The sequence below is a fragment of the Bactrocera dorsalis genome, chromosome 1, assembly GCF_023373825.1.
Source record: "Bactrocera dorsalis isolate Fly_Bdor chromosome 1, ASM2337382v1, whole genome shotgun sequence".
NCBI classification, from domain to species: domain Eukaryota; kingdom Metazoa; phylum Arthropoda; class Insecta; order Diptera; family Tephritidae; genus Bactrocera; species Bactrocera dorsalis.
This window is the reverse complement of record NC_064303.1, coordinates 87855693-87871766: the sequence shown is the minus strand read 5'-3', so window position 1 is coordinate 87871766 and position 16074 is coordinate 87855693. Positions and strand designations below refer to the sequence as shown.

General features: G+C 39.2%; 2 protein-coding genes across 2 annotated transcripts in view; both read right to left on the bottom strand.

Moving 5' to 3' along the window:
- The window catches only part of LOC105224200 (uncharacterized), a 305457-nt gene extending 289666 nt beyond the window's left edge, over positions 1-15791 (bottom strand). The window contains exon 1 of the mRNA XM_049446559.1: positions 14326-15791. Within this exon, the coding sequence (XP_049302516.1) occupies positions 14359-15636 (1278 nt within the window). The 5' untranslated portion in view covers positions 15637-15791 and the 3' untranslated portion in view covers positions 14326-14358. The remainder of the gene's footprint in view (positions 1-14325) is intronic.
- Positions 9-13472, bottom strand: LOC105224197 (hypothetical protein). Its single transcript, XM_011202204.4, has 3 exons — positions 12631-13472; positions 217-433; positions 9-148 (listed from the first exon to the last, which is right to left on the bottom strand). Coding segments are annotated over exons 1-3 (315 nt in total). The 5' UTR covers positions 12633-13472; the 3' UTR covers positions 9-52.
- Positions 15792-16074: the final 283 nt, after the last annotated feature.

Sequence of the window (16074 nt, the reverse complement as noted above, 5' to 3'; positions counted from 1 at the left end):
TATCTCCCCTTTATGATGCTCAGAACTCTTCTAGGTCTGCTCAGTCGCCGGCTTAAATTAGTTTTCCTCTTCGATTGATGAAGCCGGCATGTGCGAGCACATTGTAGATCTCAGCGCGTGGTATTTTCTCCGCTTGGCGATCATATACCTGTAAGTAAAAGTATTTATTATAATTTAATATCGGCATTGATAAATAATTTTAGTTAATTTACTTACCGGCTCCTCGCCCGGTCCGAACCAGCTGGACTTGGCTAGCGCCTCACGCACTCGTGGCGTCTTGTAGAAGGGATTTCTCAGCGCGTTAGGTAAGGTCTGTTCATATGCATCATTTTCAATAACTGCGATGTGTGCATAGCGTTGCGGACGCGCCCATACAACGGTGAAGGCAAAGCATAGCATGAAGAACCAAACTTGGATATTATGTTGTGTAAACCTGTTAAATAAAATAATAAATGAAAATAAGTTTAAGATATCAGACAGAGGAGGTTTGAAAATTTGTATAATTGGTCTTAAGAGAAAGCAATTGTTTTCTCAACATTTACATATCCTCCAGAAAAAGTCTAAGGGTGTGATATCTTGCGATCTTGGTGGCCAAACGACCGGCCCAAAAAGTGTAATTATTTGCTCACCGAAGTGTTGTCTCAATGAATCCGTTGATTGGTGCAATTTTTGGGAAGTCTTGTTGAAACCAAATGTCGCCAAGATCACGATCTTCCATTTCAAGCAGAAAATAGTCGGTTATCATGGCGCGATAACGGTCGCCATTTACTGTTATGTTCTCACCGGTATCATGATATTTGAAGAAATATGGACCGATGATTCTACCGGCTCACAAACCAAACCAAACCGTTCTTTTTCTGCATGAAATGGCAGCCCTTGAATCTCTTCGTCCCAATGTGACAATTTTGCTTGTTTACACATCCACTGCGCCAAAAATGGGGCTTATCGCTGAACAAATTTAGGGTCTAAAACGTCGGATCTTCTTGGAACTTTTCCAGAGCTCATAGAGCGAAGCGAAATACGCCTGCTAGTGTGTATCTACTTTGATCATCCGCTATTTTATCTAATCCATTGGATAAACAGCGAAAGAAAAATCATATCTGCAACCGCTTAATATTGCAGCAGTTGCTGATTTTGATCGGATTCGATCTAAAGAAAACTCACGAGAACAGTAAAAATATTATTTCAGAATGATACTCTGGACTCTCTGGATTTCTGCGAAAAGGCTTTACTAGAACACTTGGCGACACTTCTCAGGAACTTCCACCAATTTTGAAATTATTTGACAAAATTCGAGTACTTCCATATACCTCCGCTAATTGGGAGAGAATTCTCTCCCAAAACAATTTTAATCTTTGTCAAAAAACGCATCGATTTCTGCAATTCTTCACTTAATTTTCGATGTGGATTTTTTGTCAAATGAAATGTGCTTCTCTAGCATACAGTTCTCTCACAACACTTTTATTATTTTCCTAACCTACAAACTAACACACCGTGCAATACGCTACTGTCGACTATGTGGATATTTCTGTTGTGAGTGATGACACTTAAGTAAACCGTAAACAATTATTAAAAGCAAAAAAGAACAGTAGCAACAAAGGTCTGGAAAAACACGTACAAATTACCTACGTATCCTAATGTATACAAAGCGCACGCTCAGTATTGTGAACACCAGATAGAATGAACAACCGATAATTTACGAAAGCGCTTATTCTAAGATATAAACCAGACTTGAATTCTCTAATACAAGGTGCGTTCCAAATTAAACAGGATTTTAAAAAAACAAAAACAAAACAAATGGTTTCGGCAAACTAAATAGTCTCCTTCTGCCTCAATACAGGTTTTACCACGGTCCAAAAGCATGTCGAACGAGTGTTTTAGCTCGTTGGCCGGTATGGCCGCCAGTATGCCGGGGCAAGCATTTCCAATGGCCTCTACGTCTGCATAACGCTTTCCTTTCATGGGCAAATGCATTTTTTCGAAAAGAAAAAAGTCGCACAGTGCCATATCAGGTAAATACGGGGACAAGAGTCGTTCAAAATTTCGATTCTGAGCAATTTATGGTCCTCAGTCAATTTGTGCGGAACAAAAGGTGCACACACCTTTCGTAAGCCAAAATGCGATAAATCGATGTTTTGGAGATATTCCATTTTCATGAATTTCAATTATGATTTCGGCTGATTTTCGATGGAATTTCCGGTGATCACGGTTTTTGATTGGCCCACATGTTGATCGTCATTTATGTCCTCACCACCCCAAACATACTGACACTTAAAACGCAATAACTTCACTTCCAATCGATGAAATGTTATGAAATTCTCACTGAACAATCGATAAAGATAGCAGATTCTAACGCACCAGACATATAGATGGCGCCGCCAAGGGGCGGTATATTCAAAAAGTCCTGTTTACTTTGGAACGCACCTTGTATATATTAACTGTCGTTAGATTTTCTAGTACGACCTCTAAGATAGTATTCGGGGGAAAACCCGAAAAATGTAATGCCTCTATTACGATCAGACAAAATTTCGACTTCTGCGTAGGAATCGAATGCGTGTCCCATAGATGAAAACAAATGGTGATCGGAGGGGGCCAAGTCTTGAGAATACGGCGGGTGCGATAGCAGCTGGAAGCCAAGTACATTGATTGTACGAGTATGCTGAACCGATTTTACTATGTGTGCAGGCTTATTCTGGTCATTTTTCAATCAATGCATGGTTAAAATTGTCTGTAGCAATTAGTATTAACAGTTTCACCAGGTTATAGAAACTCAAGATGTACCATATCCTTCTGATCTCACCAAACACAAGGCATTGCCTTCTTACTGAATCTATCTGTTTTTGCAGTCGATGTTGATGGTTGACCTGGACTAACGCATCATGTTCTCCGTTTAGGATTTTAAAATAAATCCTTTTTTCATCGCCAATGACAATTCGAAGCAAAATTGATTTCCTTTAATGCAAAATTTCTTTTTTTTCTTTGCTGGCGAAGACACCGCTTCCTTCCTTTTTGCTGTTAGACGCCTATTGGAGATTCTAAGTGTAGCCCGGTACTTCTCAACCTAGTGTTTCAAACAGAGTAGAGGTCTTCCTCTTTTTTCGAGTATTTCGAGGCTGTCGTTGTTGTTGGTGTTAATGCTGGCTCCAAGAAAGATGAAATTATCTACGACTTGGAAGTATGACTGTCAACAGGAACATGGAATCCAAGTTGAGAATGTGACAACTGTTTGATGAGAGGAATTCATCTCGTTCACTACCAGGCCCATTTGCTTTGCTTCTTTGTCCAACTTGAAGAAAGCAAATTTTTGGTTTTTCATTTGTCTTTCATTCAATTCATGTGGCACCCATTTTCCCCACTTTTGGATCTTTCCCATAGCTTTCAAGCGGCATGAATCTGTTTCTTAATTAATTAATTATTAATTAGACTATAAACTTTATATCATTTTGGATGCTAGCGCCAGTTTTTTAAGAATCAGTTGTATCTATTGTTTGTGCATTTTTTGATTTTTTTAGTTCACATTCTCGAGCGTAGGCTGTGCGCAACAAAAAAAAAAGCTTCCGGCAACTGGCACTTGAAACAATGGAACAACTAGCATAAAAGTAAACTTAGTACTGTGACATACTAGAAAGCGGTAGCTTTGCCACCGTTTGAAAAGTGCGTTCACACTGGAAATGTGGCATGTACATATATCAGTTACGTCGTCCATTGGATACTGTTGCTAAAATAGGTATGTAACAACAGAGCATAGTCTCGACTTGAGAAAGTACCTCGCAAAATTTTAAGGTATATGGTATATGTACATACATATATTGTATATTTCTTCATACCCACAAACCAGTATGAAATTGATGCCAAGTAAACATTCGTTTAGTTGAATTTGCATGCGACAAAAATTTTAACCCAATATCATTTGGAGCCGAGTTTGCTACAAAACATTTCCGTATTACATGCTGACATGCAGGCTATCCACACGTTGGTCGAATGCCAAAGTCACTTCCCGACCATATTTACACGCTTGGCTGTTCAGCTGATTAAGGCGATTCAGTTTCCTTGCCAAACAGCTGATTAAGTTTACGTTGCTTTTGTCAGCTGATAGGCATGTTGGCATCCAAATATAAATAGTTATATAGGCAGGTACATGTTTTCTTTGTATGGATATGTTGGGCAGGCGCGCAAAAGTGTATCAGTTGGCCTTCTGTGAAAGTCAATTCGCATACTTGAGTTTTAAATGGATATCTCTTACATGTTGGAATTTGAAGTACTAGTACTAGTACTTTGTATGTATAGTAATTGTAATTGTAGGCAGCTTGTAGGCAAAACCTTTGAAATAGACTGAACGGAAATTAAAAAAAAATATTCATATAAGAGTGTTCAGCAGCTGGTGTATGCCGATGATATTGATATCATTGACCTCAACAACCGCGCTGTTAGGTCTGCTTTCTCCAGACTGGATAAGGAAGCGAAGCAAAAAGGTCTGATAGTGAACGAGGGCAAGACGAAATGCCTCATGTCATCAAACAAACAGGCCTCGAACTTACGTATTGGCAACCACGTCAATGTTGATAGTAATAGTTTTGAAGTAGTAGATAATTTCGTCTATCTTGGAACCAGACTTAACATCAAAAACAATGTCAGCCTCGAAATCCAAAGCAAAATAAGTAAAGGACCAAACTCTACAAGTTGCCTCATCACCCCAGTCCTGCTATATGGTGCAGAGGCATGGACGATGAACACATCTGATGAGTCGGTGTTACGAGTATTCGAGCGGAAGGTTCTGCGGAAGATTTATGGTCGTTTGCGCATTGGCAACGGCGAATATCGCAGTCAATGGAACGATGATACGATCTACGAGGTATACGGCGACTTTGACATAGTTCACCGCCATAAGAGACAGTGGATGCGTTAGCCAAGTCATATCGTCCGGATGGAACAAACACTATGGCTTTGAAGGTATTCTATTCAGTATCCGCTGTACTGACTTCATAAATATGTAATACTAAGTTATACGGCGAGTTAAAATCTGTAAATTGTTAAAAAGTCGAATAGACTCCAATTTTGTCAGTATTTTGTCGTGTGGTTACCTATTTCGAGCAGGAATAAAAATGAGTTTATTAACTAATTTGCCTAATTATATTAACTTTTTCTGCTTGCTTCCTTCTGTGTTGCGTATTCATGCGTAACAGTGTCACGTGCAACAAGTTGTCATGCGCAGGCAACCAGATCCCAAGTCATATGACAAGTGGCAACTTGTTGTCACAAGACTAACAAATTCGAAGGAGAAGTTGTACCCGCGCGCGCCATTAAAATTCGTTGTTGCCGCAGAAAAGCAAAAGTATGTTGAGACAAGCGATGCCGGTTCCGATTTTCACTAGCTTAACAGGTCTTGGTGGCATGTCAAACGCTATCTCGCCAGACGTTACGCACTTGTCGACTTACTGCATTTTTAGGTTTCCTTGTTGCAAGCAGAGTTGACAAATATGTGCGTGTGTACATCCCGTTGTGGCACTATTAAATATTTTTTTTATAGAAAACGGGTTGATTGCGTAATTGTCACTTTCTTGGTTACTGTCACAATGCCAAAACTATGACAGGCGCGTTTTATGGGTTTAATGGGTGAAAATGTTACTTACATCCAGAAAGAAACTCTGGAACTTCCACTGATAAATATAATGGGTGATCCGAGTGGAGGATGGAGTCATGTGTAGGGAAGATGGAGTCATGTGTAGAAGTTCACGCATGTGAGAAAAGTTCTCTGATCGCCATTCACTTGGGAGTGGCCAGAAACGATTCTTTTACATATGACTAAAGCAGCTCCCGACTTCCGGTCTTTGACCAAGTATCCTCTGGGTAGCCTAAGAACATCCGTTTAAAGGCGAGCTAAAGTGAGAAGGCGAAATATTCCCTACTGTGCGCTGGGTTTGGGACCCGCCACGTAAAAAAACACCCCCTATGAAAGGAGACAACAAACCTCGGGCTGTTGTTGACTCGGCTATAATCGCGTAAGCGGTGTCTACGCCAGTAAAGAAGAAGAAGATCCAAGTGGAGGTACATTTTCCGACATTTTCAAGCCAAATTCTGTTCAGCGATGAGGCCCATTTCTGGCTCAATGTAAGTATGTAAACAAGCAGAGTAGCCGCATCTGGGACGAAAAGCAACCTGAGGAAATTCAAGAGCTACCATTTCATTCATAAAAAATAACGATTTGGTATGATTTGTGAGTCGGTGGAATCATCGGTCCATATTTCTTCAAAAATGATGACGGTGAGAACGTAACCGTCAATGGCGAGTGTTGTAGCGTCATAATAACCGACTATTTGATGTCTGAAGTTAAAACTCGTGATCTCGGAGACATTTGGTTTCAGCAAAACGGCGTAACTTCCAACACATCGCATTAATCAATGGATTTATTGAGAAAACACTTAATTTCGCGTTTTGGGCCGGTCAATTGGCCACCAAGACCGTGTGATATCACACCGTTAGACTTTTTCTGTGGGGATATGTAAAGTCTATAGTCAATGAGGACAATACCGCTTCGATTCAGACCTTGGAACAAACCATCACGTGTGTCATTCGCCAGTTACCAGTCGAAATGTTCGAAGCAGTCATCGAAATTTGCATTGAACATAGCCGTGGCCAACATTTGAAAGAAATAAACTTCAAATAATAAATGTTAAAGAATGTTCTTCTGAATGATAATAAATATTCCCCATTAAATTTGAAGTTTCTGTGTTTTTTCTTTAAACAAGTAGGGAACCTCGAAATGGATTATCTTTTGTAGGCGTCAGTGGAGCTCTTGGAACAATGCGATGTCAAGCACTTAACGTCGTTTTACGTCACGGATTTTCAAAAATATATGGAACTTAAAATCGATCCCCAATATTGCCTTAGCTGTCAGAGAAGAGTGAGAAAGGTGTAACGTGGACAGAGACATAGGGATAAGCATCTATACCGATGGGTACAAACTAAATAATCGAGTGAGTGGTGGTGCCTTTTTAACAAAATCAGACACCGAGATCACCGCCAGTTCATCAAAACTCTGTAGTGTCTTCCAATCGGAGATCATATCTTTTAATGAAAGTCTTCTTTTTCTGACAAAGGGTGTGCTCACAACAAGAAATTCTATACACAGATATCCAAGCGCTTTTGAAATCATTAAAGCCTCATAGAGTATCAGCAAATATAATGAAAAGAATTTCTTGATCACTTTTTGGATCTAACATCTTATCTCAGTATAAGCCTGCAATGGGTTCCAGAACAAAGCGATATTCCTGGTAACTGTGAAGCAGATGAACTAGCCAGAGCAGGCACCACTCTACAATGAGACTGCGGAAAAGAGGGAAATCATATGCCACTGGCTGCCTGAAGATATTTAATCGACGAACATCTTACATATATATGAGTCCCAGAAACTCAAAACTTAAAAAGCAGACAACTGACTGGACTATTAATCGCACATGCCGACTATGAAAATGTAAAACGAATTCTGTTCTATTTGGCAGACATGCCGGTAGACTAGAACAAAAAGAAAACTGCTTCTATGCGAATGCAAAGCTTGGTATAAGAAAATCACCGCTATTATCGGTCTTGACGATGTTTCTGAGGGTTTTGGAACTTTTTGTACGAATGAAATGTACCAGGATGAACTGTACCAGAAACGCGGGGTGGTAAAGAGACGACATAATAAAGTGAAGGGATTTTCTTACAGGCCTAGGTGCGTCGTCAGACATAGTACACTTTGCAAGTTTTAAGCCGCTTCCTAGTGTTTTGGTATTTTTTTCACTGATGCCATAATTAACCTTGGAATGGTTTGCAAAAGTCGAAGCGTAATGTTACATCAAATCATTTTAATGTAAACAACGAGTTTGTTCATTCATCAATGTGTTGTTACCTCCCTCTTTCTCAATTAAAATCCTAAGCAATAGAAGAAATTACAAACAAACTTTGCGTATGAGTTTTATCACTCCCTAAATCTAAATTACCCACAAAGTCGCTTAACATTTGTAAGCCTACAAGCTAATACATGATAAAATGTGCTGACAATGTCGGAAAACACAACTACAACAAATATTTTGCCAGTGAAGTAAACATTCGTCGACCTCACTTGACTTTTGCGCCACTTTGGACACTTCTGGTATTATGTATGAATTTAAGCGGCGCTGTTGTTGTGATAAATAGCGGACATTAGCCGTCAATTTGTAGACTGTTACGGCGCGTTCCACGAATGTTAATTTCTGTCAAATTATTTACAAGTGTCTACAGTTTTCAATTCATCTTTGCTTTGCTTGCAGTTCTGTTTGTTTTTGTTTAACTATTATATTTACCCAAATTTGCGGTTCGCCAAAATTTGCATGCCACAACACAAAACAAAATATCTTGTAACACACAAACACATACATAATTAATTTTCAACTCAGACTTAGCGGTTTGTTTACAGTATTCACGTTACCGCAAAGTTAATATAATCACTGATTTACAATTAGGTTAAGGTGAAACTTTAAATAACCAATTGCACTACGCTCATTGAATGCTAAATAAGCTAATTTAGGCAAGCAAGTTAAAAATTATGTAATGTAAGACAAATTAATTCACTCATACAAACAACTTTGTTTGTTCGAGCTTCTCGTCTTATTTGTGGTGGTGCCCTGATGATCTTCGACTAAAGGTGGGTCCTGCCAATTTATGTTTAAAGACGCCTTCGAACAGCTTAACTTCGGTTGCGCCAAAGCTATAATACTATGCAGAAATACAAAAGACTCCGAACAAGAACTAAATTTGTTTGGTCAGTTTGTATGACAGCTATGCCTGTATGCTGTATGGTGGTGTAGTGGGTCTTCCTTCGGAGATTGTACTCTTGCCTTGAAAAATAATCCAGACCAAATTTCATAAGGATATCTCGTCAAGTGAAAGAGGTTTCCATCCAATCCAATCACTTCATTCTGCCTATGCAGTTTGTATGACAGATGTATGCTATAATGGTGCGATAGCGGGCAGCAACTTATTGACGAGAAAAGGATGTGTGTAAAGTTTCAGATCGATACCGCAAAAACTGATGGACTTGTTCCGTGCAGACGGACGGACTCAGCTCGTCACGCTGTTTATTTATACTTCTTCTTCTTAACTGGCGTAGAAAATGCACCAGTCGTTTCTTCTTTTCGCTACGTGGCGCCAATTGGATATTACAAGCGAAGCCAGGTCCTTCTCCACTTGGTCCTTCCAACGGAGTGGAGGTCTTCCTCTTCCTCTGCTTCCCGCGGCGGGTATTGGGTCGAATACTTTCAGGAGTGTTTTCATCCATCCGTACAACATGACCTAGCCAGCGTAGCCGCTGTCTTTTAATTCGCTGAACTATGTCAATGTCGTCGTATATCTCGTACAGTTCATCGTTCCATCGAATGCGATATTCGCCGTGGCCAACGCGCAAACGACCATAAATCTTTCGCAGAACTTTTCTCTCGAAAACTCGCAACGTCGACTCGTCAGTTGTTGTCATCGTCCAAGCCTCTGCACCATATAGCAGGACGGGAATTATGAGCGACTTATAGAGTTTGGTTTTGGTTCGTCGAGAGAGGACTTTAGTTTTCAGTTGCCTACTCAGTCGAAGTACCTGCTCGATTAAGTTCTGCAGCTCGAACTATTTTCTCCAGCTGCATATTGAAGAAGTCGCACGATAGGGAGTCGCCTTGCCTGAAACCTCGTTTGGTATCGAACGGCTCGGAGAGGTCCTTCCCGATCCTGACGGAGCTTTTGGTGTTGCTCAACGTCAGTTTACACAGCCGTATTAGTTTTGCGGGGATTTATTTGTACATTCTGACAAGAAAGGACGCAGAAATTGAAATTTAAACTCCCCGGATAAATGATATTTCAAAAAATGTATTTTGCAAAGTTTTTAGGACTGTCCTTAATTACAATGCCAAATATGAGCGCGTGTCAACCAGTTTATTTACAGCAGCTGCTTAAGTAAGTACTCTTCAGTAGTGCGTTGCGATGGTTTTACCATGGATAAAAATATCGAACAAAGAATTTATCTCAAAATTTTGTATTTTTTACCAGATTTCGTGTGAGGAACTCTTGCGAGTGTTGGGGAGGGTTAACGGCGATTCAATTTTACACAAGTCTCCTGGTAGTACATGGATGGTCGAGAGATCGTTGAAGACATGCTTCATTCTGGACGACCTTCGATCTCTTCAACTGATGAAAATATTAAAAAAGTGAAGGATATGGTACTTGAAAGACGTCAGGCAAGTGCTAGAAGGATTGGCAAAAGAGCTTTTGCTATAGCTGACATGCATTTCGTATTACCTTGCTTTAAGATATCTTACTTATGATGATTATTGTAAAAATATCCAATGAGTTAAATCCACAGTCTAAATCAGATATAAAAAGATGCCCAAATCATCTCTCATTGGAAGTGAGAGAACAATTGCCAATCGATTTAAATCTTATCAAAAAATATGTAAATGGAGGGATTTGTTGTCTCGTTAAAGACCACTAATAAAAAGTGTCAAACAATGAATATTAAGGAAAAATGATTAAAAGCATTTATTAATTGAGAGCTAACAAGCTTAAATGCCTTTATAAAGTATTGAAAGTTCATAAGTCAGTTGTGTTAATATAACATAAAAAGCTTTAAATAGTTCTACATATATTAATGGACCACTATATCGTAAAAATGTTGGATATTTTAATTTAAATACTCAAAAATTGTTATTTTGCCCGATCTGGCTATAATGGAAAATGTTATAAAAAACGTTAATTTTGCGGCGCACTCTCACTGGAATAAGTTGGACATCCCTTTATGCCTGGTCTAAAATCTTCTCCTTTTGTTATAGCCGAATACTAAACTTTAGATACAGTCTGTCAAGTAAGAGCGTGGTCGACTGTACCGACAGTTAATGAAAGCTTTCGCTCTAATTCCTTCGCGAGCCGATACAGGGAAGCTTTGTCCTTGATGCATTGTCCACAAAAGTGCAGTTGTCGTTGATCTTTTGAAAGAGAATCACGTTAAACGCCATGAGTGCTAAGTACGCGTCGCGCTACGAGGCTGTGTGCCTTTGCCTCCACCCAAAAGGTCCCAAAATGTCGCAATCAGCGGCAGCTAAATATATTAGAAAGTCGAAGGCATTTGTACAGAAGTGGATACAGCGATATAAAGTGGCTAAAAATGTCGATGATTTACCAGATGGGGGTTCGATAGGAAAAGTGAACAAAAAAATGGAATCCTGCTTTAACACTGCGACAATGACAAGCAAAATTAATTGCAAAAGGTTTAGATATATCCTACGACACTATCCGAACCCTTCTTCATACTCATGATCTGAAATGGCGCAACACAATGAAGAAGCCTCTTTTGATTGAAAAACTTGTGACAAAGCGACTCGCTTGGGCGCATGAGAATATTGATAGAGATTTTGAAAATGTCATTTTTACTGATGAATGTTCTATAGTGGCACGTTCTGTTCTCACGCGAGCCTGGTCAACTTCCACCAATAGGCTGTTCAGCGGACCGTAAAACATGGAATAAAGGTGCATCTTTGGGGCTGCTTCTCAAAGCAGGAATTCGGCACTTTGTACCTCTTTACTGACAACCTAAATGCCGAGAAAATGATAAAAATCTACAAAAGGGCTTTACTGCCATCTGCCAAACGATGGTTCATCAGAAAACATGGAGATTGGATTCTGCAGGAGGACAATGAGCCTAAACACCGCAGCAAGTTCTGTACTCAGTGGGAAACTCAATCCGGCATCGTTACATTGGATTGGCCTTCGCAGTCGCCCGATGCAAACTCTATAGAAAATGTGTGGGCATATATTACACAGAAGCTTCGTGGAAGACGCACATACACTTTGTCTTACGAAATTCGTCGGATCTGGAGATCTTTGCCACTTTGCCAGTTCTAGACGCCGTTAAATTAGTAGAAAGCATGCCTCGGAGATGCCGATGGTGACTGAACATACGAGTATTATTGACCAAATTGCCTCAATGTTTGTAACGTGTATAGTACATATACGAGTAAATATGAAAGTTTCATAACTCTCTTACTTGACAGACTGTGTGTTACATCTGGTGATGGATTGACGGTCGGCCTTACAGCATATGTATCAGGAATGATAGAGATAGAGATTACGCCAATTTTTTATCATTCTTTTTTTTAGTTAAGGCTGTGACAGAAGTAACTAAGTGAAGAATTATGAAAACAAAGTTGCACCACCTAAGCACCGGTAACGCATTAGGCTATGGAATGAGAGGTTGCAGCATAGAAAAACTGTCAAATGTCTATTAAATTGTAATCGAAAACATAAACAGTTTTGTTAACTCGCGAAAAAATACTTAATTTATTAGTTTAGTTTATCGTGTTAAATTTTTGGTGCAAAAGTTTGGAGAAGATTTCGGAAAAATTTTGGAACCATTATATACATTTTTTAAGCCATTTGATGTATGTATATAAAAGCTTATTTATAATGCATAACAACGTCTTTCATTCTCATCTCATCTTATTTTACAATATTTACTTGTAATCTCTTTCCTAAATCAATCATGAGTTAACTTGTCTTAAGTACAAGCTTTGATTTTAAATCATTGATGGAACAAAAATGTTTAGAATTTTAGTTGTTTATTCTTTGAGAACTCACATTTTCACACTAAATCTGCCACACTTTTAATTTAATTAAATAAATGTATGTATGTAGGTAATGACACTTGATTTCCACTCGACGACAGGTGAATTGAAAATGAAATGTTTACTTTCGCGCTTTGTTCGTAGTTTAATTGAACGCGTCCGATTGGCAACTGAATTTTACGTCTTGACCAAGTAACCGTTGTAGACACTCAAGCCCGCCAAATATTGTGGAATGGGTTAGACTTTAAGTGGCAAAATCAAAACGGCCACCGCAACGAATGCTCGAGGCGAAAAGCGATGAAGAAGTCGAGAAAAGAAGATGGTCAAGTTACGAAGAGAAATTAAGTAATAAACCGTTAGCCATGCGATGTACGGTGCAATGGATATAAGGTGGTACGTATGTACATATCAACGTTCAACTTTAGCCGCAACTAAGTAATTGTATGTTAGTATGTATGTATGCAAAACCACTAGATATGTGGCGGGTAAAAAATAATGCGAAAATAGCTGAAGAGTGCCGGTGTGATAAACAGGAAAATTGATAATTACATTTTCACTCAAAATGCTGGATAATTTACTATGTTAAGAGGACTATGTACTATATGTATGTATGTAAAAAAGGGTATTTTTTCAGAGATGCAGTTTTCAAGTGGAAATAATACGCATATAATTTGATGCTACGGGCAAGAATTCGTTTTTTTTTTAATAAAGGATTGGCATTATGTTTAATAAATTATTTCGGGCAAGTGACCCCCACGGCTGACTTGAATATATTCCATCCGAGAGGCCGCTTTTCACACCCTTTTTGAAGCAATCATATTCTCTTCTCAGGAGTCGATTGTCTCGAGTTTATCTGCGTAAACAAGTGACTTCAAATAACCCAAAAAATATAGTGCAGAGGTGTTTAATCGCACGATCTTGTAGGCCACGCTACAGGCCCACAACGCGAGATAATGCGCTCACCAAAAGTTCACTTCAATAAATTGACTTTTCGTTAGCTGTATGACATGTAGTGCCGTTTTGTTCGAGCCAAAGGTGATCCACACCAACATGCTCCATTTCAGGCATAAAACAGTCGTTAATCATGGCTCTATAACGTTCCCCACTGACTGTAGAATGATGTTCGGTTTGATCTTTGAAGAAATTTGCTCATAAAGCAAACCAAAAAGTAACTTTTTGTGGATATATTGACGTCTCAACAATGGCTTACCTAATCAATAACATAACTATTCAACCAAATTGTCCAAAACAACCGCGACGTTAGTTCTGCTTCTTCCAATTTGGACAAAGAGGCGAAGCCATCATGGTCATTGTCGTACGAAGGGATAAAAACACTCTAGCTCTGAGAATATTCGACGCAGTACCCGCCGGGGGAAGCAGAGGAAGAGAAGTTGAAAATACCAGGAGTGCACTCTATAAGGCGTCTTTGAGGGTAAGCATTATCCACTAAAGTAAACATGGTAGGAAACCGACTCGAACTACCGAATTATTAATAATTTCCTTGATTTCTTTAAAGTGAAAGTCCATATCCTTCAGTGGCTGCCTCACTAAACCCTTAGTTAATCGCGGACAAACGTTAACAACATAAACTGATTTAAATATGTTAAGATATATAATGACGACTTGGCAAACAAATGAATTCATTCTTTTAAAAATTTAATAACAAAATATATTTAAATCTATAGATACATATTATTGAAACTATAACATACTTTCCGCTGCACAATTACAAATACTAATGCTAATTATTCAACACATAATTATCTATAAAATCTTCCAGCATGTCCGTGATTCTTTCCCGATATACGTCATCGGTGCGAAAAGCCTCCAAACACATCTCCACACGTTTGGCATCAAAGAAATCTGTGAACCCATTTGCCGACGAGGTTAAAGCTTCTGCCAGTTCTGTTGGCAGATCCGTCACGTGAGAGAAAAGTAGACTTTCAATAAGTCCAACAATGCGGAATTTGTCTGCCGTCTCATTGAACTCTTGGCGCGGCAAGTAGTCTTCAATGTTGAGACACTCCCGCTCCATGAATTTGGACATAAAACTATAGTAGTCATCGAGTAATGCAGTTAAATATTGCCTTCGGAAGCTACTGCTTGTCGGTATGGTGAGTATTGTTATCACATCTACCATGGGCGGTGCATAACGGCTAAGCTGAAAATCCACCAGACGGCACTGTATGGGCGGCTTACTAGATTCGTCATACTGAAACATGACGTTGTTCGCCCATAGATCACCATGACTGAATACGTTTCGATATTTGTTCGACGTCTGTACCAATTCGAAGATCACCGCCATGCGTTTCGGAAACTCCGCTAAAATATGGTCCAAGTTCTTCTGATATTTCGGTAGTAATTTTATCAGTTCCGCAAATACTCGATTTGCATTATTGAAATTTTGTTTACGCACGTGAGTGTCCGGACTGTCCAACGGATAAGAGTTCTCCACCACAGCCTCCGGATGTAGCTCATTCAGCTTGCGTCCACAACGCACTTCATAGATTATGGAACTGGCATGCAGCGCTGCAAGTGTCTTCAATACACAATGTAGGTGATCATAGTTGAGAATGCCGTCACGACCGGCGGCCATGCGGAATTTCTGATCCGCAAGATGTTCGAAGACAAGTAGGCGCTCGTCAGCGTAGTAGCAATTAGGCGCCACATGTGGTATAATTTTTTGCAATTCAGGCAATATCACACGGTATACACTAACCTCTTTTTTGAAAACACCAAACTCTTCTACGTATTCCATACGAGATGCCAATTCCAATGGTGGAGATTTGGTGAAAAAACGTACTTTTTCCAAATGCTCCTTTCCTTCGGCATCAATTCGACGCACTTTAAGCGTGAGGAACTGATGGCGACCCAGGAAACCAGTGACAGTGTCTGCGTTGGCCGAATGCTCATAACCGAGAATTTCAAGTGTACGTGGCTGTTCGAACTTATTGTACTGGTGATAGCTCTGGCAAAGTCTATGCAAAGCATTGTTGCTTAACTCAATTGTAGCTGTCATATTGTAAGGCAAGATGTCACTCAGGAGCCTCTAAAAAGGATATTTTCAAATACGAAATCTTCTGTAGTCTGAACTGCATTAGAAGCTGAAGCTGAATGGAATCCAAATTTAAAACCATAGAGCTTTTGTATGCTCACTTTCGGCGAGATCTGTCTAATTTTGATGTGAAAGTAAGCGTTCAGCGAACTTAGAATAAAATATCTTTTATTGGAGTCGAAACTTGGTTACGCAAATAAGATTTAAACTTTGTTGAATTTGCTTAAAATATTTAAGAAGTAGACAATTTGATATACAATTCTTGGTTTAAATTCTCACGCCATTTTATATCTAAGATGTTATATAATTAAGCCTACAGTTGAGATCATGAAAATATCATTACAATAGAACCAAGAACACGAAACACTAATAAATTCATCAAAACAAATCAAGATTGTTTCC

What these genes read in the sequence shown, in the direction of transcription:
- LOC105224197 (XM_011202204.4), bottom strand. An exon ending in TCGGACCGGGCGAGGAGCCG is followed by an intron (nt 149 to 216) that starts GTAAGTAAATTA and finishes TTTTACTTACAG; the next exon opens with GTATATGATCGCCAAGCGGA.